The sequence below is a fragment of the Colius striatus genome, chromosome 1 (assembly GCF_028858725.1).
Source record: "Colius striatus isolate bColStr4 chromosome 1, bColStr4.1.hap1, whole genome shotgun sequence".
Classification (NCBI taxonomy): domain Eukaryota; kingdom Metazoa; phylum Chordata; class Aves; order Coliiformes; family Coliidae; genus Colius; species Colius striatus.
The window spans coordinates 59,913,061-59,940,909 of NC_084759.1; the positions used below are offsets into that span (position 1 = coordinate 59,913,061).

The window sequence follows — 27,849 nt, forward strand, 5'->3', positions numbered from 1 at the left end:
GCACTTTTGCCAGCGTGTGCTGAATAGGGTTTCTGTGCAGGAGAATGCTAGATCTGTCTTAAACTTTACTAAAAGTTGCATTTTTGTTCAAGACTTTCATCCTGACAGTATTCAATCTTATTTATTCTTTTGTGTTTCTAAAGGGTCAAGAAGTTACACTCAACTGACTTTTTTTTTCCCCAGCTTGACTGGGTTTAAAATGATATGTTGTCTTCTGTAAAGTTATGTTCTTCTGAAACTTTATAAGTTTAAAGGTGTTTTTATTGCTTTTGGTTTGTGGGTTTTTTTTTTTGGTTCTCCAATATTTCTGAGTGTAAATTTAGTAATGGGGTTATTAGAGACAAGAGTAAATGACTGATGCATTTGCATAGTGGAATCTTCCTTTCTCTATCTCCTTGTAGCACAAAACTTATTTTGAGAGCTAATAGTTTGCAAGCAAATGTGCTCAAAGATGAGTCACCATTGCCTCTGTTGTATAGATGACCCTGAAGGTCTTGGTTTTAAGAACTTGAGGCTGTTGGTGAGTGGCCACTGTGACATTTATATGGATTTCAAAGCCTTCATAGTTATCAAGTAGCCTCATTGAAATCACAGGTATCATTTGCAGAAGCGGAGCTTATTAAAAGTTATGAAGTATTTGTATGGATTTTTAAATGTTTTTAAACTTCTCACTGTGTGTGTTTATGTTTGTCAGTTTACTGTGTATGCCTTTGTTCAGGTCTTGAAGTTTATGTATTCTTTACTTGATAATTTCTTGTGTGTTCTGGATTTAACTTCAGGATTACTGTTGGATTTTTATTTTTGTTTTTAGGGAAAACTGCCTATGACAGGAATGACCATCACAAAGCTGGAAGACAGTGAAAATCATAAAAATGCATTTGAAATATCAGGTATTGACTGTAAATATTTTTCTCTACTACTTACTCCAGGAAATGCTATTTCAAACATCAGATGTTCTGTCTGAACAGAGGGAGAAATTTTTTCATTGTGAAGGTGACCAAGCACTGATACAGGGTTCCTGGAGAGAGCTCCATTCTTGGAGATACTCAAGAGAGATACTCTCTGGCTACAGTCCTGGGCAACCAGTTCTAGGTGTCTGTGCTTGAGCAGTGGGGTGGATGACCTACAGAGGTCCTTTCTAGCCTCAACTGTTCTGTGGTTATGCAAACTTGGTACAACAGCTACCCAGAGTTTCACTTGAAAGCTGCTTTTTCCCAGTGGTTAACAAACTACCTTTGCATGGGGTTCCTCCTCAGATTTCTGTACTTCAATAGATGGAGGCAGTAGCCTTGGAGAAGGTCCTTTGTAATGCAGCAGTTCAAAATATGCTACTCACTGTAAGAAAAGGAATTCCAGAGACTCTGGAAGAGCTTTAAGCAAGATCTTTCTTCTGGAAATGGTCTACCTGTTTCCTGGGAGACCTTCAGCATCTCTAATGCTAATGATGGTTACCATTGTGCTTACTTGGAGTAGTTTTTGGTTGTTAAGTCATTTGTATCAGCATGTACCTTATATCCTTGGGTGATTTAAAGGACAGTGGTAGAAAGGTCTACATGGTGGAGCGTCATACCTTCATTTGTTTCCTCTGTCAATTCCATCTCCAGGCAGATTGCATTTAAGTAAATGAATTTTGACCCTCTTGAGTGGCAGACAGTATCACACATCGATGCTATGATGCAGAGTGGAAAAGCTGTTGGTGTGTGTTTCTCTGAGACAGTGGCTAAGACACTGAACTCAGATGAGGAATGTGATGGGTTAAAATAGTTAACTGCAGAAATTAATCTCTGGGTAAGATGACTTACCCCAAGGGACTTTTGCCTCAGTTTTAAGATTAGATTTAGACCAACTTTATGCCTCTTTTCGAGAGAAGATAGGTGAATCATACTTTATAACTTCTATATTGTAGATTACAGATCCAGCAACAATATTTTAGGATATATGTTGGCTTTCCTGGGGAAGACAGCAAAGTGTAAGGCTACTATTTGAGCCTGTCTTCTACATCTATCTCTTGTCATTAAAGGTTGTGTTTGCTAGAGGTAGGGACAAAAGCAGAACTCCTATGCTTGGCACAAGAACAAATATAAAGAGGGGAGATTTGCTACAACCTGGAAAGTGAGATGCTGTCGTGCTGTAAATACAGGTTAACATTTTTGCTTAGTGCTTAGGGGATATAATGTTTTAGGAAATTAATGGCTTTATTGCCATGTCATGCTGACTAAGTTGTCTTTCTGTGGTTTCCTACATCTTCTGTTTTGTTTTGGGTCACCTAGGAAATATGATTGAAAGGATACTAGTGTCTTGTAACAACCAACAAGATTTGCATGAATGGGTGGATCATCTGCAGAAGCAAACCAAAGTCACAACTGTTGGTAATCCCACCATCAAACCTCACTCTGTGCCATCTCACACGGTAAGAGGGAGCTTCTGGATTGAAGTGCGTGAGCAATGTGTCGAGAACTAGGTTATATGGCAAATTTAGCCATAAAATGCTGGAGCCTTGCTGTAGTAGTTTTACAAGGTAAAAGAATATTCGTTATTGTTGCTCTTTCTATCTTAACCAAGTAATACATCACCAACTTTTAAGTATCTTTAGGACAGTAGGTTTTAATTGGTGGTGTATTTGACAGGCTGTGAAGAAACAATTTCCTTAAGTACTTTCTTTTGGGTTCTGCATTTGAGCTGTTGGATATGAATGGATCTAAATTTAGCTTCCTCCTTAGTGGTGAGAGAAGTGGGAGCAGGACTGCTTGCAGCTGTTCTTTCTTTAGTGTGCGCTCTGTCTGTGGTAGGCAATACAAATTTCTTTAAGCTCCATTTTTCCAAATCGTAATAATTTAATTTAAAAAGTTTTTCGAAGGCCAACTGTAATAAACAGAAGTACTAGATAGCAAATGAGATTATTTTTCCAATCCTTGATGATGCTATGTTTTTATTGCCATAATATGCTTTCATTCCCTTCCCATCACCTTTCTGTCTCTTGACAGCTTCCTTCCCATCCAGTAACACCCTCCAGCAAGCATTCAGACAGCAAGCCAATACCACTGACTCCTGCGTACCACACTCTCCCTCATCCGTCACACCACGGGACTTCACATACCACGATAAACTGGGGACCTCTGGAACCTCCCAAAACCCCCAAGCCTTGGAGTCTGAGCTGCCTCCGGCCCGCACCTCCATTACGGCCTTCAGCAGCTCTTTGTTATAAAGAGGTGAGATGCAGCAGCCAAGAAATATGACTGTGTAAGCAGGCCTGCAATGGGAAATTTCGCTTTTCTTTTTTACACACCATTTAACAATTTTATTCACTTTTTTATAGGAAGATGATTTAACAGCCGATGCTGAATCGGTGGCAAGGGACTAGTGAATGCTGTTTATTTCAAACAGGGATATAGTCTTGCGGCTCAAAATACTAAGGCTTGCTAGGGGAGACTTCCCTGCCTCCTCCCACGTGCTTCCACTTATTTCCACTGTTTGTCCAGTTAATAAGACACCCTTCAAAAATTATGTTTTTAAAACTAGCAATTAGTTTGTGATGTTGCTCATCCAGACTTATTGCCAAGTAAGTTATTTGCTAAGCACACTGAAATATCTAGGATAGGGGATCCTATGGTGCTTCCGAGTGCTGCATCAAACAACTCTGAACAACTGTGGTGGTATAATTGACCCTTGATTCCTCAGCATTTGCCACTGTTACTAGGTAACAATAGCATATTTTTAAAACAGAGGTTAATGGTCAAAATAATAGGTAATGTTTTTGTACTCAAAAGAATCTGATGGGTGAAGTTACTATTAGCAAAAAAACCCCCTTGGTTTTTGACATAGTGGTGTACTTTTTAATTAGCGTGTGGTACAAAATGGGAATCTGTTCCAAGAGAAATAAACCATGATGTTTTTACCACAAAAAAAGATGGTGGTGGTAGGTTAATTTAGTCCCCCCAAATTACGTTTGACATATTTTAGTAAAATGTAAGAAAAATGTTAGGTTTCTGTTGGAAGTCTCTGTGTATGTGAGGATGCTCTGTGGCTTGGTGGTCTTTCTTGTTTCAGTGTCTTTGTTAGACAATCTCCTGATACTAATTTAGTGTCAAGAAACAGTGCTCAGAAAGAATCATTCAGTTACCCCTAAGAATATTTTTTTTTTTCTGCAAGAAAAATGACATGGAAGATTTTGAGATGAGAAGATTTTGTTTTCCAAACTTGTAAATAGCAGTTTCTTAGAAACTGTGAACTTAAGCACTGTGCACCAGTGTGGCCTGACTTTGGTTTTCTGTGTGGTGGCTATGTGTGTGACTTTTTTTTATCCTTTTCTTTTGTAAGTCTCCTAAACAACAGGGTAAAAAGTGATAGCTGATCTGCAATTGGAAGATTAGTATTTAGGCTTAGTTGTTACAAGAGCTAGTTCGATTTGACTGTACTACGTGCTCATTTTGTAATTTAAGTTAAAATCCTTTCACACTGTCATATGTAGGGCACTAAATTCTCCAGTGTATTAAACTTCAATCACATTTACAGTGATTAGCATACAGTGATGTTCAGAACCTATCTTCATCTACTTTGGTCTGTCCTGCTTATTCACTATTTACCCTTCTTATTCTGTATTTTTATAGAGAATGTCTTGAATCCTTAAGGTAAGGGGTAGACCAGTCTATTCCTTTTGTTCTTGTAACCAAGCATTGTTCCTGTAAATTAGCAGGACCACAATTTTAAGCAGAAATGCTATATTTGTTAATCTTTTTTTTCCTTTGTTATGTGGTTTTGGAGAGTTTTTTGGTTTTGTTTCTTTTTTTCTGTAGAGCTTTTTAAGAACAGTCTGAAACACTTAAACATTCTGGCTTTGAAGGTTAATATTACCTACCAAGCTTCCTTGTTAGGTCTTTTCTTTTTTTTACCAGCTTCTGGTTAGATAAGTGAAATGGATTATCTTTTCAAAAACTAAGAAAAAAAAAATCCCTGTGTTAATGAATGCCTACCTCTTCCCTTCGCTCTAGCTTCCAAACAGCCTGCATGCTTTTGCAGCAGCTTTTCTTCATATTTCTGTTAACAGAACAGATAAAATATCTGACTTTGTGTATAGTTGGAGGAAGGGTAGAGAGGAAATGTCAGGCAAATCAGATTTGTCAAAAAATACTAAAACTTAATTTTGGTTCTGTTGAAAGACAGTAAGTCCTTAGAAATTCAACTTCTGAAATATTGTAGAGAAGCTCTACCCTTTTTATTTTTGTTTCCCCCACACAGGATCTCAGTAAAAGCCCTAAAACCATGAAAAAGCTGCTTCCCAAACGCAAGCCAGAACGGAAGCCATCAGATGAAGAGTTTGCACTGAGAAAAAGTAAGAGAGACTTTGAACACCTGTCTACATAATAAAAGGTTGCAATTAACGTCAGTTTAAATTCTGTGAAAGTGAGATGTACAGTGTAAGTCAGTCATTTGGTTTCCTCTGTCCCATCAGGGGAGAGAGAGTAGGTATCTCCAGAAAATGGTTTGTTTTATTCATTTTGGGTGCTTGTATCACGATGGCATTAAGTTGCTTTCTTGAGCTTTACTATTGGCTACAATGAATGGCTACAGTGTGCTTGTGAAGTGCCTATTTCTGTTTGCTGCAGAGGGAAGTGAGGCTGACTACAGAGCCATGTAACGTTCAGTAGGGTAAACCTGTCTTTTCAGTTTCTTATAGTATTAACATAATGTCCTGCTCTTGGAGAATACTTGGTATCTCTGCTCTGAAATTAGTCTTAGTAGGAGCTGGGTGTTAGAAAGCTGGGTGCTGCTAGTTCAAAGACCAGTTGCTTCCACGGTTACTCTTAAGATCCAACAGTCTGCTGAAATCTCCTAGAAATAGGGTTACTTGCTAGTGTCTGAATAAATAGCAGGGTTTTATATACTGCTTGGTCTGAAGAGCAACATTGAACTGAATATAGAGAAACAGAAAGGTCAAAATCTGGATGTTGGGGTAATTTGGGATAAAGGGAACTTGAATGTTATCAAACACACATAATATTCACTTAGTTGTCAATGTCACTGTAACTTTCCCTTAGAAATTTGTGTGAATGAATAATCTAATTACTTGTAACAATAAAAGACATAGTCTTTAGGATGAAGGCCAAATTATTTTACTGCAACTTTTGCTGCTTTTTGTCGGTCCTTTGCTCACAGGCTTTTTAAGATACTGTGCCTTGAGTGTTAAACACATGAACTATGTTATCATGAGCATTGTCTCTCACTGGATTATCTAGTGTTAGTGAGAAAAAATTGTTCCTCGGAACACAGTTGGTTTATCTGAGGTGAACATCCTTCTGAGTGTGCTGTGAATTTCATATGGCAAAAGTTAAGGTAGTGAATAGAATGATCCCCTGTTCACGGATGTGCAAGTAGCTGCTTTGGTTCAAGATCCTTTATCCTTACAGGAAAGTATCTGTTTAGGAAAAATGGAAGTACTGCAATACAGTATCATTTCAGATGTTGGAGAATGGAGATTCAGTAGTTTTAATGACAGCAGTAAAGTTGTCAACTTGGAGATGTAGGAATTACCATAGAACACTTAGTGAGAGGAGGTAAGAGTTCTTTTTTGGGGAAGGAGGGAAGCTATAGGTTGCAGATACATTGTTCTACTCCTGATTGAATTAACACCTTTCAGGATTTTGTATGTAGGAGTTAACTTTGAATAAAAAGAATTTTTGATGGCTTTAAGTCAGTATTACTTCAGGAAGTACTTACTGATTCTTGATATTCATCTTTTTTCCCCACTCCTTGTGTCAGTAATTAGAAGCTTTTGTTGTATGTTAGTGCTCTTTCAACTTTTTCCAACTTGTGGAGCTGTAAAAGTTTTCCACTAAGGAACGTCTGTCAAACTTAAAGCTTATTGATAGATAGATTTGGGCTTTTTTACTTCTCTTAGAATCCCAGAGATTTATGGGCTATATTTTGAGAACTTTTATGTCAAATAGCAGGCAAACCAAAATAGGTAAGGTATTTCAACTGAGTGAACCCACAATACTCATTTCAGAAGTGAAATATTTGTCCAGCTACTGTAATAATATGGTGCTGCATTCTAACCACAATGAAATCCAGTTGTTTTTCCTGCCTTGGAATAAAAATAACCTGTACATTGGAGCACCTGCATCTCTTAAACTGTAGGGAAGCTATATTGGGTCAAGATGATAATTTCTTCAATATTTGCTTGTCAGCTGATCCTGACAAATGTTTGCACAGTCAACTTTGTTCTGGTAATAATAAATCATAGAAACTAACAGGATGCATTGAGTGACAGGGAGTGCTACGACACTGATGTTGAAGGCAGTTCAGATTCATGGAGCAGAAAATCTTCAAGCCTAATTTTTTCAAGGAGGAAAACAGGAAAAATTCTTTTAAAACAAATCATCTTGTCCTACATGTAGACTCCTAGTTCCATCTAAGCTAATGGTAGATGTACATCTAGATTTCAGTTTCGTTGGAATGTCTCTCTGTTGCAAGTGAACAGTTTGACAGCATTTTTACTGAATACTCCAAGGAGATTTGCTCTGGAGCTCTACCTGTAGGAAAAATTTTGCCATGTTAAGCTTGAATAGTTAGAGTGGTTTTTTTTTTAGTAGTGCTGCTTCTACTTCCAAGTCTGAGAAGTTTAATTACTGCACTTTTCACAGATATATTTATGTGACAGTGACACCTTTCCTACTGCACACCAGACTGAAATTGTACTGACATAGTTATTACTCTGCTAATTCTGAGTTTAATCTTCAATAGTGTGCTTGTGTTGAAGGGGTAAATCTGAAATACAGATATATAAACACACACAAAATCCAAAAGTTGTCATCATCTCTGTGAATTAATACTCTGTTTCTTGACTTCTTTAATTAAGTAATGAAATATATGTATAGTACCTGGAGTATAAAGCTTTTCTCAGTTTAATAACTCTTTGGTTTAGAACCAGAGTGATCATACTTCAAAACATGTAAAGAAAAATTTCAGATGCTCAGAAAATTTCTTGGAATGTTCCCCCTATGGCTTTTCAAAAGAGTATTTTCTCTTTTTAAGCTGTTACTTTTCCTCATCAAAGTTTAATTTTATAAATGGGGTGATCAGGAGAATTTTAAAGGGTTGATTAGGCTGAAGTTAGGACTCAACCAAAACATACTGATTTACAAAGACTTTTGTGTTTTTAGAAATGTAATCCTGTTTAAAATTCTATTTTCCCATTGATTCTAGGTACAGCTGCTTTAGAAGAAGATGCTCAGATTCTTAAAGTCATTGAAGCGTATTGCACAAGTGCCAAAACACGTCAAACACTAAATTCAAGTAAGTTAGAAAGTACTGAAATGGCTAACTAAACCACAAATGAGCTAGTTTGTGAGAAAGCGAAGTGTATGTGCTCATGGCTTTGCAAGTAGCGAGCGGACCTGGAAGAAATGATAACCTGTTTCTGGCTTAATATCAGTACTGGGTGTTTTAAGTATTGGACGGCAAGGACCGTGGTTAGAGACTCTTAATTCTTTCAGTCTTTAAAAAAACTAATAGCAACAAAACCTAAAAGTGACTCCTTGTCACAGTTAAAATTGCACAAAACCCTCACCAGTGAATCAGAGGTGTTGCAAGAGGAATGACAGTCAGTATGCTTTTTGATAAATTTCAAGAAGCTGATAAGTAGAGAGGAGGAATGAAGAAGAAATCATCATTTTAGAGAAGTGTATTTTTGTCTTGTTCTGTTCAACGTAGACTTCTGCTATGGAAAAGTAACGTAGACCTATAAAAATTTATTTTCTTTTATTGCCACTACTTGTTTTTAGTATTAATTTAAAATTTTAATCCCATCTCATAATTTCAGGAGAAATTGTTCTGAGATCTGTGTGTTGCTTAAAGCCATTTTTAGTTCCTCAGATCAATACCTAGCTTATTGAAAACCTGTAACGTGCCTCTGGGGTCCTACTTCATTAAATCCAAATCAAGGTTGCCATGTGGAGTTCCTCTGTGTTGTAAGTAAAACGCTGCGCAAAGCAGGGGAGTCCACCAGCATGTGTTCCATTTACACAAGGAAGGAGAAAATGCTGTTGCCTTTGTTCCTGTTTGCACAGTTTTTTGCGCTGTTGAATACCGATGAATTTTGGGGATCCTTGGAACACAGTATAATGATCCTGAAGCATATGCGACCTGAAGCGGGTGGACCTGCTTCGGTAGGGGAGTTGGACTAGACGATCTCTAAAGGTCCCTTCCAACCCCTACTACTCTGTGATGCTATGATTTGGCTGCTATTGGCAGGTACTGGAAGAGTGGACATGATAACTTACTCCTTGTCCACTAAAGCTGTTTAGTGTTAACTGCTACCCACAGCATTCTGTGCCTGTTTTGCTTCTAAGCAAAAGCACCTTGCTGACAGTTGAGACCTCTCAAAAACGGAGTTGCAAATGTAGTTAATGGATTTTTTTTCATTCAGTTACTATTATCACCTTGAAAAAATCCAACTACTTTATATTCATGTGTCATTTCAAATGGGAATATGGCCCTTGTATTAGGCTGTAGAAACTTTTGAAGTAATGGCAAAACCCTTTGTTTTCATTTTTCTGTCTTGAAGATGAACTGTAGATCTCTTAAGGTGGTAAAATTAGCTACAATCACATAATCTTTGACGAATGCTAATCTATTTTGTAGCCCTACAGTCATTACAGTAGTGTGTCTAATTGGATAAAAGGGAATGAATGTGTTCACAATTCTGAAGAGATACTGTTGTTCCAAACAAAATTAAATGAGATGGTTGCTGTTTAAATGTCTCGACTGTGATCTATTGTTTATTTCCAAGGATAATGTGACAAGAAATGGTTGGGGAAACATTTGCACGTGCACAGTAGTGTGTATGTGTGCAGAATAAAAAATGGATATGACTTTTTGTTTTGCTTTTTTGCCTATTTTTTTCCTTTCTATGTATATTTAAGAAATATACATAGTGCTGTGGGTATCATTGCTTACATCAGAAGTTGGCAGCTTTTATTTGCTCTTAAATGCAGCAAGAAAAAATTTCATTAAGCACATGGCTGCTTTGTTTGGGAAGAATAGTGTTGTCATCTAAGACTTTAGGTTTCAGAAGATCCATTTGTAGAATGTAATTGGAAATGGGGGAAAAAAAAGCGCCCAATCGTGCTGGAGTAACTTCTGTGGGAGCAGTAGTGAGCGTAAAAGACTAAAATGGAAGAGTTGCTGGTCATCTGTGAAGTGTATGCCCCTTTTTTTTACATACTCCTTTCTTACCTCTGTGTTAATATTGTGCCTGTCCCTCACAGCACTCATTGTTCTCCTGCCTGCACCTTAATCCAAAGCCCAAGGGGTGCTGCTTTTGGCAATGTCAATTCAGCAGAGCTGTGGCACCAGTGCAAACTGCTAGGCAGTGGCATTAGAGGTAGCAGAGCAACTTTTTTCAGTTGTTTTGTCGGGGAAGATGTGAGATTTAGTTTGGGGAGACAGACGCAATTAAGAGTTTCACTTTCTCCTGCCTCTTGTATACTGAGTTTGCTTTGCACTTCTGCTGCAAACGAAGACTGAAATTTTTTTGCAATGTCATGTATATGGTGGCTTGTAGCATGGCCACCTACGTGGTTTCAGTCCTCGGATATTGCCAGAACTGAAAAGAAAAAGTGTCCTTAGCTATGTTTGACCAACTACCCTAGACATCTTAAAGTATTTCATTGGGAAGATAGATTCAGATATAGGTATGTAGGAAGAAGTGTATGAGGGACTGGAAGGGACCCAGCTGTGTTGCTGTCAGCCTCTTGGCCCTGTTATTCTATGAGTTAATTTACTACCTGGTTAAAAAAATAACAAGGGGTACAGGCACAGGAAAGGTATACTTTGACAATCCCCTTGAGTAGGTGCAAGTTGTTGCTGCAGATTTAGAAAGTCAGCAGCCCTGCTCTGCATGAGAACCTTTTGCTTTTTCCCCTGCATTTTCCTCTTTACAGTGATGACACAAGCACTTCTGTGGCTGTGTTGTGAGCTGGTGAGGAAATTACCTCCTCAAAAAAGAATCTTTTCTGGAATTAGTTTTCTCTGAAACTGTTCCCTCACCTGGCTCACGAAGCAGCTGTAGAAATGACTGTCATTGCAAGGGAGGGAAAGGATTGGAGGTACAGATGTGTGATGGGGAAGGGGCTGTTGCACTGGATCATGCTGGCTTACTGTGTTTACTGCTCTGTCCCCTGTCAAATCCCCTCAGACCAAAGCTGGCTCTGTTCTTTTAAAGAACCTAACTCCCTCTTCTCCCCCCAAAATTCTTAACTTTCAAACAAGATTTTGCTTATTCAAAATTCTCAACTGAGACTGCTTAGAAGCTTAAAAACCACTTCCAAAATTGTATTGTAACAGTTGAAAAATTATTATATGCTGAGTGTAATTTATACCTAAACCCCAGACAAATTTAAAAAGAAAAGAAAAAAAAAGAAAAGAAAAACAACTTTGGTGCCTTTTTAACAATATTTTCTCTTTTCCTTCTCTTCCCATCACCTTTTTTGCTTTTATTTCATGTGTTTGGTTGTGGCTATTTCTTACGTTCTCCTCCTCATCCCACCTCTGCCTATCCACATCCACCATTTCATTTCACCTGTACATCCTTAGCATGGCAAGGCACTGACCTGATGCATAATCACGTCTTGGCTGATGATGACCAATCAAGTCTAGACTCCTTGGGTCGTCGCAGTAGTCTTTCTCGTTTGGAGCCTTCAGACCTCTCAGAAGACTCTGACTATGACAGTATATGGACAGCCCATAGTTACAGAATGGGGTCTACATCTCGTAAGAGCTGTTGCTCATATATCTCTCACCAGAACTAATGCACTTCTGAGCTTTTTCTTAACAAATGCTTGTTGTATCACAGCCTGCTTTTCTTAGATGTTTTCTTGCTGTTCCTTGTCTCTTTAATGTGATATTTTAACAACTTCTGAGGGAGCTTCTGAAACTTCAATTATACCTGGTGGAAGGCTCTATTGCCAATTCAGTACACGTACAAATAAGTCATTCTAAGAAATGTATATCCTGTTAAGGATATTTCTTGAGGGTTTTTTAACTGACAGATGTTAATTTGTAGCTCTGAATGGTCTTTTTTTTTTGCTTTTGACTTGGTCAGTGTAGCAACAGGTCCTTTTTTCTTTTTTTTCTTTTTTTTTTTTTTTGGTTTGAATTTTGACTAGAGCTCATTTTTATATTTTGTACTGAAACCATACTGGTTTTGTAAGCCGAGTGCCAGTGATACAGAAACACCTTAGCAGTAGTGGTTGGATTTTCTACATAATACAATCAAAATAAAAAGCCGGTTAGAGTAAGAAAAAAACAGCTTAAAAAATATACAGTCCAAGAGCTGTAAAACCATTCAGATATTCAGCTATCTGGCCCTTTTGTTTGGAAGAGCGTTGGCTAGTCCATAAGAGATTCTGTTTTTTATACTGCTGTCTTTTCCTCATTGCTTAAACGTTAATCTGAAGGGCCGCGCTGCACTCCCCCCACCCCGGTCTGGCAGTTGTCATGAGAACCCTGCAGTCCATGCTCATTACATGCAGTGTTTTGATAATCTCATGTTACCTGCGGTCATGCTGTCACTTCACTGTATGCAGTAGCGTGGCAGAAAGCAGGGTCTAGATGTTTACTTGCCTGTTAAAATACACAGCTTTCAACTCTCAATTGACCATTCTGCTCGAAAAGATGAGATGAAAATGGTTCCCCTGATGGAGGCTCGAGTGCTCAGCATCTGAAGCTCTAGGTACAACTGCGATCACGTTGGCCTGTTTGAAGTTCTGAATACTAGAATGCTTGGCTTTTGGGTTGTACTGTTTGGAGCATGTCTGTGACAGATTTTATTGTGTCTTGTAACTTCTCTCACTAGCAGGTTTGTTTTCAGCAGCAGCTCTTCACTTAACAGTCGTGTTGGCTTTTCAGAGAACTGTGACATGCTGTGCAACAGCTGAAGGTCTCGAACCTGAACCTGGGGCACTGCTGGGGTGAAGTGTGTGTGTGCTGTTTTGTGGATTACCTAATTGGCATCGAAACAAAACCGACATGTTTTCTAAACCTTCATCAGCATTAGGGGAAAGCATGTGATGAAAGGACAGAAACAGTTCTCATTTTCACCAGGGTCCCTTTTGAAGTAAGCATGTTATCCAGTGTTTCGGGTCTTACTCTGTAAACAAACTGAACAAATTCAGAATAGCCACGGTGCAATAAACTGCTGCCCAGGAACTTGAGCATGCCTTTTAAAAGAGAATCAGTACCTCTCTGCTGGTTACGTGGTCAAAAAGTTAGCAGTTGGTAGACATGCATGATTCCAGGTGGTGATCAGCGTGGAGAAGCTATTTCAAAGCAGTTCACGTTTGCAGACCTGCGTTCAGTCTTGTTTGATCACCTGCTTTGTCCTCACTCATTGTTGCTGGCATTCAGAAATGTGACTAACAAAAGCAGCAGTGCTTACCAAGGAGCGTTTGCAGGATTACATTTTACTGCTACTAGTATATGAACATAATGACCAGGAACTTGTGTTTATTGAACTTTTTTGCAAAGTGGAGGAGTGTTGCTTAGAGAAATGAGATAAGTACGTGTGCTCCATACCATTCCACAGCGCATTTGTAACCTACTTCACTCCCCTCTTCCTTTCAGTCAGTTTTTTGTGTTTTTAACATATATGGAAAGTATGGATTGTTTGGGGTTTTTTTTCCTGTTTCTTAAACTGTGGTGTTCTAGTTGAATAATGTTTTCTGCATTGGATAAATGATAATTCCTTTATGTCTGTTTCATGTTATATAGTGTAAATATGAGTTTGTAATACAGTTGTTGAACTTTCCTTATCTCACAGAATGTTTTGTTATCCAGATCCGGAGATTTTATTGACTTTCTATGCACCAAAGCTTTGACGGTTTACCACCATTAATTATTGTAGCATTTAAGTCATTAATTCTTATCATAATAAGAATCTCTCATATTCTGTATCCTCATATTACCATCACTGCACATTTAAAATCATTCTGTGTCTTCAGTGTTACAGACCATGAACTGTTGTGAACTGGAGTATTAATGCAAAATGCTTAAAAAAAAAAAAGGCAAATGTGGAAATGGTGGTATTCAGTCCAAAGGTTCAGTGTTTCTATTTTTGTGGAACTTCTAGTCATGGTAATAATAGTACCTTATGTTTACACAATTCTGTAAATTATATGTGTACAGTTACAAATACAGTGGAAGGATGGAGAATCTGAATTGGAAGGTAGGTTCAAGCCATTGTCAGCCCCTCTTCACATGGCTTATGCAGTGTTTCCATAAATCAGTATTTGCCATAAATTGAAACTGACCAATATTAATTGGGTGTTTTGCATAATCTTGCCAAAACACAGTAATGTGTATATAGTGACGTAAAACATAGGAAAAAAAATAATATATATTGTGCACTTCATTTGTGAATGGGAGAAGCCATCTTCAGTAGGTGACTGCCTTTTGAAAATACAAAATGGATGTATATCTGAATGTTGCATTGTACTGTACAGTATGCATATTGTTTGTGGTTGCATATATCAACTAAGTGTTTTGTTTTATATGAAAAGGACATCTGTTATGTACAGTTGAAATAAATTTTGCATTTGCTAGACTGTGACTTTAATGTTTAATTATTACGTAGGGGGAAAGGAGAGCGTAACTTGTAACTTAACGATTCTTTCCTCTTCATCCCCATGCCTCCTTCCTCTCCCTCCTTTCTTCCCAGAGGAATCCGATGCTGAAGTAAAAGAGGGGTTTTTTTTTGACAGAAGTGTACAATCTTTTGTTTAATGTAGTAGACAATTACAGGAAATTCAATGTCATGTGAAGTATGTATCCTTCTGTATCTTCTTTTGAAAAAAAAAGTAGCTATTCTGACATTATTTTCTATAGAATGTTCTTCTGTTGCCTCCTCTCCTATGCATTTGGATTTCTTTTCTTCTTTTTCACTTTTTTGATTGGTGTGTTCTCAGCAACAGCATGGACTGAATTATTGGAACAATCTAAAACCGATTTCTGCAGATCCTGCTACCAGTGAGAAATTTTACGAATGCGATGTTGGTTTCTACAACCTTACATATTTTCAAGATCTAATATTACAGCGGTTTTTTTCCTCTTTAAAACAAGAGTTATCTTTAGTGTTTCTACTTAAAATATGCTAGTATTTGAGTGAATTTAAATAAAGCAGTAACCTAATACACATACTAAAATGTTTACATCAGAATAAACTAAGTAATTGCCACCTTCTCTTAAAAGGTCATAACATTTTTCTTTGCTATGATTGTAGCCACTGGAGTTTCAGCTTTACAGCTGCTCTGACTGGAATGTTTTGTATTGGTTAGTGAAATACAGGAAGTTTAGTGAGATGGCTCTTCATAAATGTTGTCTTAGAAATATCCCACTTCTTCGGGTGGTGTATCTGTCCTTCAGACCCTTCATTCTGTTCTTACGTGACTAACACACATGTGTTTCAGTCCTCTAATGATTTTCATTTTACTCATCAGAACATTCTGTTGTAAACTACATAGATCTGTCATCTGAGTTGCATGAGGCTTTTTCCTACTTGTGTATCCCTAGTAGTTAAAAATCAAAACACAGAGAACTTCATGTGCAACCGTTCTGTGTTACTCCAAAGAATTTGCAAATAAGGATCTGTTTTATACATTGAACTTAAGTTTGGCCTAATGTTTGGATTCTGATTTGTTGTTACCTGTCCAAAGATGTTAAAGGGTTTGCTTTTGACTTTGGCAGATCTGTAGCATGAACACAGTGCCTTAATCTCAACACACATGGAGTCTGGGAGCACTTTTTTTTTTTTTTTTTAGGATTCTTCATATTAGGACCTCATCGAAGATTCTTTAAGAAAGAAAAGGTTAATTTGACAGATATCCTCATCTGCTTTAACATCTTTAATGTAACTAATCCAATGAAACACTGAATGTTTTAAATTACAAGTAATTCTTATTTTTTGTCTTAACACTTGCTTCTCCAGGAAGTTTACACGTCTGTACATACTGGTGGTTAATGGTAGATCTAACCAGTTGTGAATCCACATACTTCTTTTTCAGTGACAGGTCAGACTTTGGTCTTTGAAGGCAAGTAATTGCAAAGAGCTTTTTAGGTTATGACTAGTAAAGTTGGTGAAAACCAAAATTGTGTGTTAACAAGTATTTTTTCTAATTTTTGATGTTTATTGTGCCTTATTTTACTCCCTACCTCTTGATTGCAATAAAGATATGAAAAAGTGAAGAAAGCAGCGATACTTCAAAGCTGTGCAACAGAATTATTGCTGTTGTCCTTCAAGTTATCCCATACATTTCTTAAATTAGCTACCATCACCACACTGTTAACTTCCGTAGCTTAAATTGGGACCCTCGTAGTCACTGGAAGAAGGCAAACTCATTGTATAGTATCACTGTGCAAGTACCTAGGTTGAGCTTTCTCCAAATGTCCAGCTGGAGCAAGTAACCGTGTTCTTGATGGACTGAAGAGAGGTGTTTGTTTTTTTTCCTGTCAGGAACCAGCATAGTACCCTATCAGCTGTGCTTTATGATATCACACTCTCTGTGGAGGAGAATGAGTAAAAGAGTGAGGCTGTGCGGTTTTGCTTGCAAACAGTTGTCACTGAGAACCTCTATGGCATTCAGTTTGCACTCTACTTTCCTACTGGTTTGGTGTTAGGCTTGTACTGCAGGGCTAGGAGTCATGTTCTACAGATTTTGGATGGGTATAAAGTGAACTATTATCATGAGGTCTTTCAGTCACATAAATATCCAAACAGGTTTCAGCTTTCCTTGGTTCCAGACATACTGAGAACTGTGCTGGTTTGTCTGGAAAAGGGGTCAGACAATGAAGACTAAATGCAGAGGGCAGTTACCCACAGGTCTATCCTTGTGTCTCAGGTGCTGCATCACATGGGTAGTGAGTATTGCTGAGGTCTCTAGCGCTGGTCTGAATGCCTCGTGGGCTGCATTGTTAAATGCTTTGATCTGGAGGCTAAGTTTGCTAAACCTATGGTTCAGGGTATGGTATTGGCAAAAAGCATAGTAATTCTTTGTTCTCCACTTTAGGACTTGGAGATAGTAACATGGAATGGATACCGTTATTTTCTTGATGTAAGTTAATTGATGGAAACATAGTTGGATCTTGAGAATAGTGGTCTGTTGTTTTACCTTAAATATGCAACAGATTTCTAACAGTGGGATCATTCTTCCAAGACCCTGGATTTAAAAGTTCCCCATTGCAAAGTTATGGCAGTTTACTCTGCCTTAACATTTGTTTGCTAATCTTAAAGTAGTTGTCTGGGTTTGCCAGATGTCCTTTCTTCTTCACCTTACTTCCACCAGTATTCTCCATGAAATGAAAAAAAAACCCAAAATGAAACCCTGTTTTGCAAAGCCTGGGGGGAGGGGAAGGGTGGGTGTGCCCGTATTTTTATTTTATTTCTGTGTTTATTTCAGGAAATGGTACTTTTGGTTGTATTGTCTCAAAGTGATTTGGGGCTGAAGTTGTTGGAGGTCAGTTTAGGCCTTTAGGCCTCTTTGGCTTGGAATGAGACTGAGTAGCATCTTGTAATAAAATTCGGCCTGAAACTTGGATGCTTACGATTGAGAAATGGCAGATATGGCAAACTGAAGTAACTTTAGATTCTTCTGCCCTACTTCATGAAAATGTGGAATTCTGAAAGAGGTACTTGGCATTGTTAAAACTGCAGGAACTTCCCGGACGATCCTTTTAGTACAACTCTGGATGAAATACCCACTGTGCTAGCACACAACCCCCCTCTTCATATCCTAAAACTGTAGCTTGTAAAGTTCTAGAGAGAAATGAGAGTATAGACAGAAGGAACCTGGGTAGAGGCACAAGGTGCAATTTAGGGAATATTGCTCAGTGCCAGTAATGAGGTCACTTTACCTGAAGTTCTTTCTAGATGTATAATTGCCAGAAAATGTGTCTTAAAGAAAAAAAGCAGAAAGCTTCTGTCATAAATGGTGCAGAAAAGCAGGACAGTGGAATGGCTTTGTTTTACCTGTAGAGCTTGACACATTGTTTGGTACCGTGCACCTACTAATTTAATGACAGCATCCTTTGTTGCAGGGGAGATGTCATGTGCGTTTGTACCTTTGATATGTAGCAAGTGCGTACAGGGTTTAGGGAGGAAAAAAAATCCACAACAAACAAAAAACCCTACCAAAAATCGAAGAGCCAGCCAAGATAAAGGTGATAGTGGGTTTCTTTTGTGTAAGTACAAGCTGTAAGAGCAGTGAGGGTTCTGAGATACAAGTACAAAATCTACATGATTGAGGGTATTCGAGCAATGAAGGCAAATGTGAAACTTGTGATGTCCTGAGTTCCATGGTAATTAATGTTTTGTGGAAGGTCAGTGTTCACACCATCAGTCTTACATCATGATGTGTGTGTGTGTGTCTCTGTGCACTGTGTGGTCTCCTTGTGTGTATCATGTTAGTGAACATGGCGTTTTTAATGAAACTGCATTCTATGCCTCGGTATTGTTTACTGTGCTATGGTATACGTACATCAGTGCTGGTGTAGACATCTGTTTTACATGCATATGTGTATGTAACTGTACAGATGAGACTTTTTTTTTTTTTAATTAAAGCTGTCTACTCCATGCTATTTCTACTTTGCCAGGACCCATGTTACTCTGACCAGGTAAAGGCAACAGGATGCAGCTCTATACAGAGATAAAAAGAATGCACTGCTCCATTTGGTCAGAACATCTGGCAGTTCTCTCCCTTTGGTCAGTGTCTCCCTCAGCATGTGCTGGGCTGAAGTACTCCATACTGGTACAGAGACCCAAAATGTAGTTACTTGGTAGCAGCTGCTGCCTACTAGTTCATAAAATAGTATTCAACTCCTGGGCTAACAAAACAGAGCAGTAACCAATTAACACAAGCATAAGATAGCTTTTTACAATTGAGATTGACAGCACAAGCAGGGAAATGTCGTTGAGCTCCATACAGAGTTTAGGTGTGCTTGTTTTATAAGTTATTCCTTCCCTGGGAAATAAGTTAGAGTGGAAGGGTATTAACCATTAAAAGATCTCTTCATTCTGTGAGATGGAGAACTTACAGCTTTCAAGGACGAGATTCTGTTCTCAAATCTGCAGTTACCATTATCACATAAAACTTTGACAGATAGACAGACTGATAGATCTTAGTCATAGCTTAAGGAAACTTTTCTTCATTAAAGGCTGTTTGTTGTTGTTTGCTAATGTAGTATAAATAGCTTAATAAGTGCTGCTAAACTACAGGCCCCACAAACTCATTGTTCAGAACTCAAGACTGCAGCTGTTAGGAAACTTTAGCATTTTTTGAATGAGCTTGATTTCTTTCTTTTTCTTTGTTTGTATGTTGAGGTTATGTATTTCATCATAAGCTGTAAAAGAAAAGCACTGTTAACCACAAATCAACTGTTTGGCAAGACCTAAGCAATTTCTCCTGTCAGACGTGCACCCTGTAGTTATCAGTTCAAAACTGTACTAGACATTCCTGGTTAATGAAAGTTCATTACAATGAATTGGTAGGCAAGTGTACCTTGTTTATTGAAACTGATGTCGTGGTTAAAACATGAAGGAACTTTAATAACTATCTGTTCTGTTTGAATTCTGAACAAATGCCTAAGCATTTTATTCGCATACCTTCTTTAAGAAAACACAATTGTTGAAGCCAGATTAAATGACATTTCTAGAATACGTACTTCATGTGCGTATAAATGATGCACATCTCCGAGCTGTAGATCTTTCTATTCAGAGCTACTTTTTTAGAATCCATCCATATGTATTATCTTGATGTTATAAATTGTGACAGTTGTGGAAAATGTTTTGAAGATGTTGGAGTGCTTTGAGTTACTGTCAAACCACTAAGTGCTTTTAAAAACGTTTCTTAAATGCAATGTATTTAATTTGGAAGGAATATATTACAGAACTAAAAAACTCTGTAAGTGCATGTATATATATATATCTATATCTATGTGTGCATACATGCAATTGTGCTATTCACAGTGTTCCAGGGAAAAGGGATTTTTGTTGTTTTTTTTCTTCCATCACTGTATCATTTGATACCAATATTGTGCTCCTTACTGATGGAGTAATTGGTTTAAAGTGGAATTATTTCTTACATTTGCGTCAGTGTGAGATCAGAATCTGTCCTTGAGGCTTAAATTGCTCTTACTTAAACACATCTATCTCTGAGTCGGCTATGGTGAATTTGTGTAGCTTTTACTGATGATGGAATGGTGCACCATCTGTTGAACTGCGTAGCATCCCCATCAGTGACAACGGGAGTTATGTCAACAGCAGGATAGGAACGCCAGACAATTTTTTATTGTTGTAAGGCTGTGGCTTCAAATGTAAAAAGTGTGTCAGTAATGTGTGTGTATGTGTGGAGGGAAGGGAGAAATGGTATTGCAATGAATGAAATAATAATCTTTAAAATGCCCCGGCAATATTTGCGAGTTGCTCATTTTGTAATTTATTTTTACAACAGGTTCCCGTAAAGAATCAGCTCCTCAAGTCCTGCTTCCAGAAGAAGAAAAAATTATTGTAGAAGAAACTAAAAGTAATGGTCAGACTGTTATAGAAGAGAAGTAAGAGAACATTTAATGAATGATGGATTAAACCAGTAAAGCGTATACTTTTCGTCTGTCCTTCCATCTCCCGTTACAGTAGATTGTGCCTAGTATATTTTTAGTAAGGGACAGAACTGTTTGGAGTGTGCTGCTAGTCCTTTTAAGTGCAATTGACCTTCATTTAAATGCTTATAAGCATTTGAAGTTTGGTTTCTTCGTACATGCTATGCAACTTACTCCTTCCATGCCAAAAAGCAGTATGTTTCACTTGTAAATAATTTTCCCGAGTGCCGGAACATTTCAATATTAAATTGATGCCATTTTTCTAGTTGGTGTGTGGTGTCATTCTGTGCTTTCAGAAGGGTGTGTGTTCGAAATGAAACAATAGTTCTGTCGCATAAAGCTGTAATACAAAAACCACTATAGGTCCGTATGTGCTTGAGAGGGTGTGTCCTGTCCCAGAAGCTGGTAGCAAGGTTCTTGCCTTACTGAATATAAATCGGGATGAGTGACAACTTTATTAACAGAAGTTTGAAAAGATCTATGTTGGGGTATTTTTTTTTTTGTTTAATGCAATTAAATGTAACAGTTTTGTCTAATAATAGATTTAGACATGGATTTGTGAAAACCATTGTAACAGATCATCATCTCTTTTCATTTTAGAAGCCTTGTTGACACAGTATACGCATTAAAGGATGAAGTACAGGAGTTAAGACAGGTTGGTAATTCGATTACTTTTATAGGAACGTGGACAATGGAAAGCTTATTAGAAAAATAAACACAGCTTTTAAGTTGCTTCACTTTGACAGGAATGAATTTGAATTTTGAAAACTCACTTTTTAAAAAGAAGTAAAACCTACTGATTTGACAAAAAGCATCCTCCGTAGTTGTCATCAGTCCTTGGAGCAGCAACTTTTGAGAATGGTGTTAAGTATCCTGTCTCTGAGGTGACTTACTCAGCCGTGTTTCATTTATTTTTGGATATTGCAACTTGTGAAGTGTTTAAAGCCTTAAGCAAATTTAGTTCTGACGTGTCACTAGCAAAATAAGCTTATAGAGACCGTGAAATAGTATTTACTCTCCAGTGTGGAATTTTTAGTAGTATAGACGTATGGATCTATGTAGGCCTTTATTAACAGTCTTTCAGTAGCCTGAACACCTCTTTTGAATCAGTTCTTAAAACCTCTTCATTCTCAGAGACAACAGTCCTTTTCACTGCTATCTTGTGGTCTTCTTTTAGGCTTCAGGTTAACATAGCGTTCTGCTGTGAATTGTGCAAAGGCTCACCTGAGTTTTCTGGGATGGAAGTCGCAGCTGATGATTTAATCTTACTTAAGTATCCAAAATGAGATGTTTAAAAATATCTTTTTTCTTTTCAGGACAAAACCTGTTTAAACTGTGTTAGTGTTTCTGCCTGTAGTCATTGCTTACTGTGTAGGCAAAAAAGCATTGAAATTATCCTCACTCTCCAATGTGTGAATTTGCTAACTGACCTTGACAGTTCTAACTCAGGAAGCTGGATAAAAATCTCCTGTGTTAATGTAAAATGGATTTGTATTCAAATTATTTCAGGCTTTGGGCTATAAACATGAATCCAAATACTTTGCCCATCTGTAAGCATGCCTGGTCTTTCTAAGGGCGTCACGCATTTTCCTTGAAGTAGGACAGTTAATGTCTTAGATCCTGCAGGTTTTGACATATGAAGCACGATGCAAGCTTGGTAGTCTTTTTAAAAATACAGTTCATTTAATGCAAGCAGCAATCACAACACACTCCCATTCCAGTGCCCTAACTGCGTTTCTACAAAGGTTCTCACTGGGGCCCTGAAGGTAGATCTCTGTGTGACTCTAAACAAAAAAAGTCACCTTCTCCCGGACTTTGAGCAACAGCTTGCTGTTCTCTTCAGAATCTTGTATCTTCCAAAGCCAAGAACTATTAAATCCTGAGCTTAATTTGATTTACTATATCGGGACTCTCTGCTTTGAAACATTTATCGATCTACTGCTGTGATGTTGCCAACTGGAGAAGTGGCAGAAATAATCTCCGAGCTGGGAAGGTCCCAAGTGACCAAGGGCTTTGTGGGTATGGCCTTTCTGGAAGTATGTAGTGCACTGGTTGGTGTAGGCACCAGCCTGCCTGTTGGTGAGAGTTACCACACAAAGTGGGATCCCTCCCGTTGCTGCTTCCATGGGATTATTTGTAGCTGTTGCTCCACAGGCACTGCACTTGAATTGTACAGTCCTGAACTGGGAGTAGATGAATAAATAAAAGAAGTTAAGTCTGTATCTACCAGAAAATAATGACATTTCTGAGTTTCTCAACAGGCTTGAGGAGGGAGTGGACTTATGAGGTGGCAACTGTTGATCCCAGCCTGTTTCTAGAAATATCTTTAAATGACAGCTCATGGGAATCCAGTGGGACCCCTGGATTGCAGACCTTCTTGTCTTGGGGCCTTGATAGAATGTTGTCTTGTCTTCTGATTGCTTCCCTGCTGTTCATAGAATCATAGAGTGGTAGAGGTTGGAAGGGACGTTCAGAGATGATCTAGTCTGACTCCCCTGTTAAATCAGATTCACCTTGAATAGGTCACAGAGGAACACATCTAGGTGGGTTTTGAAAGCCTTGAGAGAAGGAGACTCTACACCCTTCCTGTGGGCAGTCTGTGCCAGGGCTCCCTCTCAGGAAAATAGCTTTTCCTTATGTTTAAATGGAACTTTTTGTATTCCAGCTTCTTTCCAGCATCACCTTGGCCTGTAGAGGATTAAACAATGTAAGCATTACTGTGGTTTGGTCAGTGACATCCTTACGGGCCTCCTGTTCATAGTATTTCAGTGTTAATTGATGGTGCTAAATATCAAGAACTGACTCACTCATTAATATCCATGCAGAGTGTTGGTGTTCCTTGAAATTCAAACTCCTCTTAGAATGCTGGTAGTCATCCTTCTGGTTTAAAATTTAGTCGTAAAACGCTTTCCAGAGAACATAATTCTGTGATTCTATGGTGGTTTTCAAAGATGCTCCTTTCCACTATTTACTTTTACAATGAAACAAGTTAATTTGCATGAAGTTTTAAGAAGCTTTTCTTAGGTAGTGAAACTGGTTGTAATCACAGGAGGTTCTTGGAAGGAGGGGATATTTGTTCTACTTATTGCTCCATTGCCCTTCTTCATTAACAACAAATAGGTTCTGCTCTTCATTGATGAGAAGAATTTGAGATTACTGGCCATCTGTTGCGAGCACTTGCATTATAAAGGACCCCCAAGTATAAATAAGAAATGCTCAATTTGCATTTAGTGGCTTTTGTGTGAAATAACTATGTATAACTTGTGAAATTTTAGTGGGAAGGTTTGCTTTTGAATGCTGACAGCAGTCTTACTGGGAAGAGGGGTTCAGAATTTGTAATTGACAGTGTATGTGTGGTCAGAAGAGATCCGTTACTGAAAAAAACCCAACAAACAAACCAGTAATATTTCTATCTCTCTTAAACAGGACAACAAAAAGATGAAGAAGTCGTTAGAAGAAGAACAAAGAGCTCGCAAGGACTTGGAGAAGCTTGTTAGAAAAGTTCTAAAGAACATGAATGATCCATCTTGGGATGAAACCAACTTATAACCACTTTTCTTTTTTTTTTTTTTTTTCCTTTTTTTTTCCCCCTTCCTTTTTCTTTCTATTGAAAGACCAGTTGTAGAACTGAGCTGGGAAGCCTTCTGACATTAGTCAGTGTTGCATCAAGAGCACTACAAAACAGGATTTAACTGGATCTAGTGATTTCTTGCTCTGAACATATAGAAAAAGTCAAGCCATTTACTGAAGCAATCTGTACTTTGTGTGGAGACCGTGGATCCTGAACTTTCACTAAACTTAATTTGTTTGCATCTAAATTACCTCATTTTGCAGAAAGTGCGGCACCTGACTAAAAGTCCATGTTTCTTCAGTGGCTTTTTAATTAAATATATATTTTTCTTGTAAATATCTGTAATTTTGAATGCATATGTGATCGATGTATCAGGACTGATATGTTTTCTTTTTTTGTTTCTCTTGTTACTCTAACAGTCACAAGCGTTAGCAGTGACGGCAGTACTGTCTTACCTAAGAAAGGTCAGAGTTCTTTGTGGATAATTACGGATCTGTTCCGAATTACCCACTCATCACACATGCAAATTTTCTCCTGTTGACCACTATTTAAATCCTTCACCGTTATTTATGTCTGTGCATACATTTTTAAGCAGTTTACAATTCTTTAAGAACAGTATTAAGAGACAGAAAACTGTTTATTGGCAGTAGAAGCAACTTTTAACGAAACTAATGCCCGTGATTTACGTTCACGTACACTCGTTTGGCAGACTAATGTGTTGTGCTTTGGCCACCGAAAGACTGATGTACTTGCCTGCTTTTTTTGACTGTGATTTTTTAGGTGTTTATGTACTACATTTTCTATTGTTGTGCTCAAACAGCTGGCTGATAATTTAATAGATCATACATCTTGTTAAAGTAAAAAAGAAAAAACCTACAAAAACAATCTAATCCAGGATTTTGTGAATAAATTGTTGCTATTTATATTTTGTGGTCACCACAATGAAATTTTAGCTAACCTTTGTGCATAGGACACATGGGCTAGGGCAAACTTCATTTGGAGCTTTGTTTTTATACCACTATGTAAGACTCTCTGTTTGGAATTCCCAGGCTGTGGAAGCAGTCATTCCTTTCCCACCCTCTTTTCTCAGCATGTCGCTGGTTTCTGTCCTACTAGGATTTAAATGGAACAAATCCGGAAGTAAGATTTTTCTTTTAAAATCATACTGTAATTCATAATTTGCACTGCTGACAGATTTGAAAATCCATAAACAAGCGTTTATTCCCTAGTCTGATGGGTGAAGTTACTGCAATCTTGCCTTGTACTTAAAATAGGAGATGCTACATCACTGCAAACAGTGAGCTTCAGTTGGAGCACTTAAAATACTAATCCCATTAAAGCTCACTGTGAGTGTTTCATTGATTTCAGCAGGTTTTGGATTAAACTCCAGCCAGTGCGATTTTCTGAGGGGGTTTTCTTCAGCTAACAGTCAGAAGGGCAGGTATAGCACAGACATGAGTCACACCTTTTGTCGTCCTGCTTGTCTGACGCCCTGTAACTCCTGTTGAATTTGATGCTTGGACTTGAGCAAATGTTTATATGAACTTTAATGAGTCGGAGACAGGATGATGAGGGTGGCAAGAATTGTGATGCACATTTGGAATCTAATGAAAACTCTGTTTTTAAAGCTATCCACTTTTCCTCAGCCAAGAGCAGCTCTGTTTTTAAATAGGAAGGAATGTCAATGATGCAGTACTTGAGAAACAATTCTGTGGGAATGGGTATTTAAGAATCTGGATAGACAATTAATTGCCTGATTTAAAAAGGAGAACGTGTTTGTAGGTGTTTTAATTTGTGCTCCTACAATTTAAAAGTGTCTTCCTTTAATTCTAAAGGAGGAGACTGGATCAGAAAACTAAAAATGACTGCGGTATCGGAGTTATGTATCTTTACAGGACTTTAAATCCATGATAATTCTTGATACCAAAATCTCTTGCAGTTGCACAAAAGATGGAATTTGTATTTATCTTTGTATTTTGAAAAGACTCTTGCTAAAAGCTCAGTGATACTAAACCTGCAAATCAATAAATAGCATCTTGGCGCTAAATTTAGATTTGGGAATGCTGATATCGTTAGAATTTTGCTAACATTTTTCTTTTCTGACATTCAGGCTGTTTTCAGAGTGAATTTGAATTTTCAGTTGAGCATATGTGAAAGGACATTCCAGAGGAAGAAGTATGTAAAAGGAAAATATTAATATTAGCATAGCAAACTTTAACTCAGGAACAACTTCCACCGTAACGACTTGTTTTACATGATCTTGTGAGGAGTGACGTTGCTATGTAAATTTGCTGACTCTCAATACCTGTGATGATCATCATTTCTGACCGTACCCCTACACTGATGTCTAATGAACATGCCTTAAATGCTGGGATTAAGCAGTTGTTAAATATGGCCAGGACTTAGGGACTGATTTTGTTTGAGGTCGATTGGGATGACTCATTTTTACAGAAAAGGAAAAAAACCTCCACCTAATATTGTAGGTAGCTTTTGTCTGTAGTGCAGAGAGTAAACTTCAGGCTTCTGAGAACCAAGGAGTACCTGAACCTTTTTTCTTCGACAATTTCTTATATTGTATATAGATTGTAAATTTCACCACAGACCTTCTGAATTGTTGGAAACTTTATATAAGCATGGATAAATGGGGCACTGTTTATTTAACCTATTAAAGGGTTATGTCTTTGCTCTCATCATTTAGGGATGAGGAGATGAAGCCATTTCTTGTCCTATAGATGTGAAGCACTTTCAGTACTGAACTGTCCAAAATGTAGCATAACATTTCTCTGTACTTACTGATGTATGCGTGTTTGTCTCGCCGTGTCATGACATCTTAAAGACTGAACAACTGACCGCCTTTGTATAAACCTTCATAATGCCAATCATTTAGAGACTTTAGAGTGTCTGTTTACAGTATCTGTGGAGAGCTCAAGTTTAGTTTAGCCATCACAATAATATATCCTGGTGTCGACTACTAAAGTGTTTATGCTACATTGTTGTAATTAAACCATGATTTTCCCCCTACACTATGAAGTGTTACATTTCATCTAATATGTGAGCCATGAGATGAAGGAAAATGACTCTTTTTTTTTTTTGCCTTTTGTATCAATAACCTGTTATTTAATAGTTGATATACCATCTTGAAAGGGCTTTTTCATGGTGTTTTATATTAGCAAATCGATGCCTGGAAAACAAAACAAAGCGAGGATTGTTTAGAGCAGTGAGGAGGATCTTAACTGTCTTGCATTGAGGAATTTTCACTTTCTTTGGCAATTGGACCTGCTGGGGTAATGTAAGAGATGAAGGAGATCAACGACAGAAGCTAATGAAAGAGTAGAAAGCAAGAAGCACTGGAAGATGAAATTGCTGCATGAATATAGTAAAATACTTGTCTACGTGCATGATTTATCTGACTAGACCTGGAATTTTTGAGGCGCCTATCCTAAACACATTACTTGGTTGGTGCTGCCTGAAATAGGGGAGGGGGATGATTTATTTTTGTGCTAGGAACATCATTGCTATTGCTTTATGCAGGTTGATGGGATGGTTGAAGGGAAGTTGTGGTGGTTAAGCTGTGGCTGGATGCCAGGTGCCCACTAAGTTGTAATATCACTTCTCTTAAAGCGGACCGGAGAGAGAGA

At 37.9% G+C, this 27,849-nt stretch overlaps 1 protein-coding gene across 2 annotated transcripts in view; it reads left to right on the forward strand.

Annotated features, from left to right (window-relative positions):
• Window positions 1-27,093, forward strand: part of ARHGEF7 (Rho guanine nucleotide exchange factor 7) — a 124,349-nt gene extending 97,256 nt beyond the window's left edge. For both annotated transcript variants that reach the window (XM_061996819.1, XM_061996825.1), the window contains exons 14-21: window positions 812-890; window positions 2,271-2,410; window positions 2,985-3,209; window positions 5,236-5,329; window positions 8,203-8,292; window positions 20,496-20,595; window positions 21,241-21,295; window positions 24,067-27,093. In XM_061996819.1, the coding sequence (XP_061852803.1) occupies window positions 812-890; window positions 2,271-2,410; window positions 2,985-3,209; window positions 5,236-5,329; window positions 8,203-8,292; window positions 20,496-20,595; window positions 21,241-21,295; window positions 24,067-24,189 (906 nt within the window). In that variant the 3' untranslated portion in view covers window positions 24,190-27,093. The remainder of the gene's footprint in view (window positions 1-811; window positions 891-2,270; window positions 2,411-2,984; window positions 3,210-5,235; window positions 5,330-8,202; window positions 8,293-20,495; window positions 20,596-21,240; window positions 21,296-24,066) is intronic.
• The last annotated feature ends 756 nt before the right edge of the window (window positions 27,094-27,849 follow it).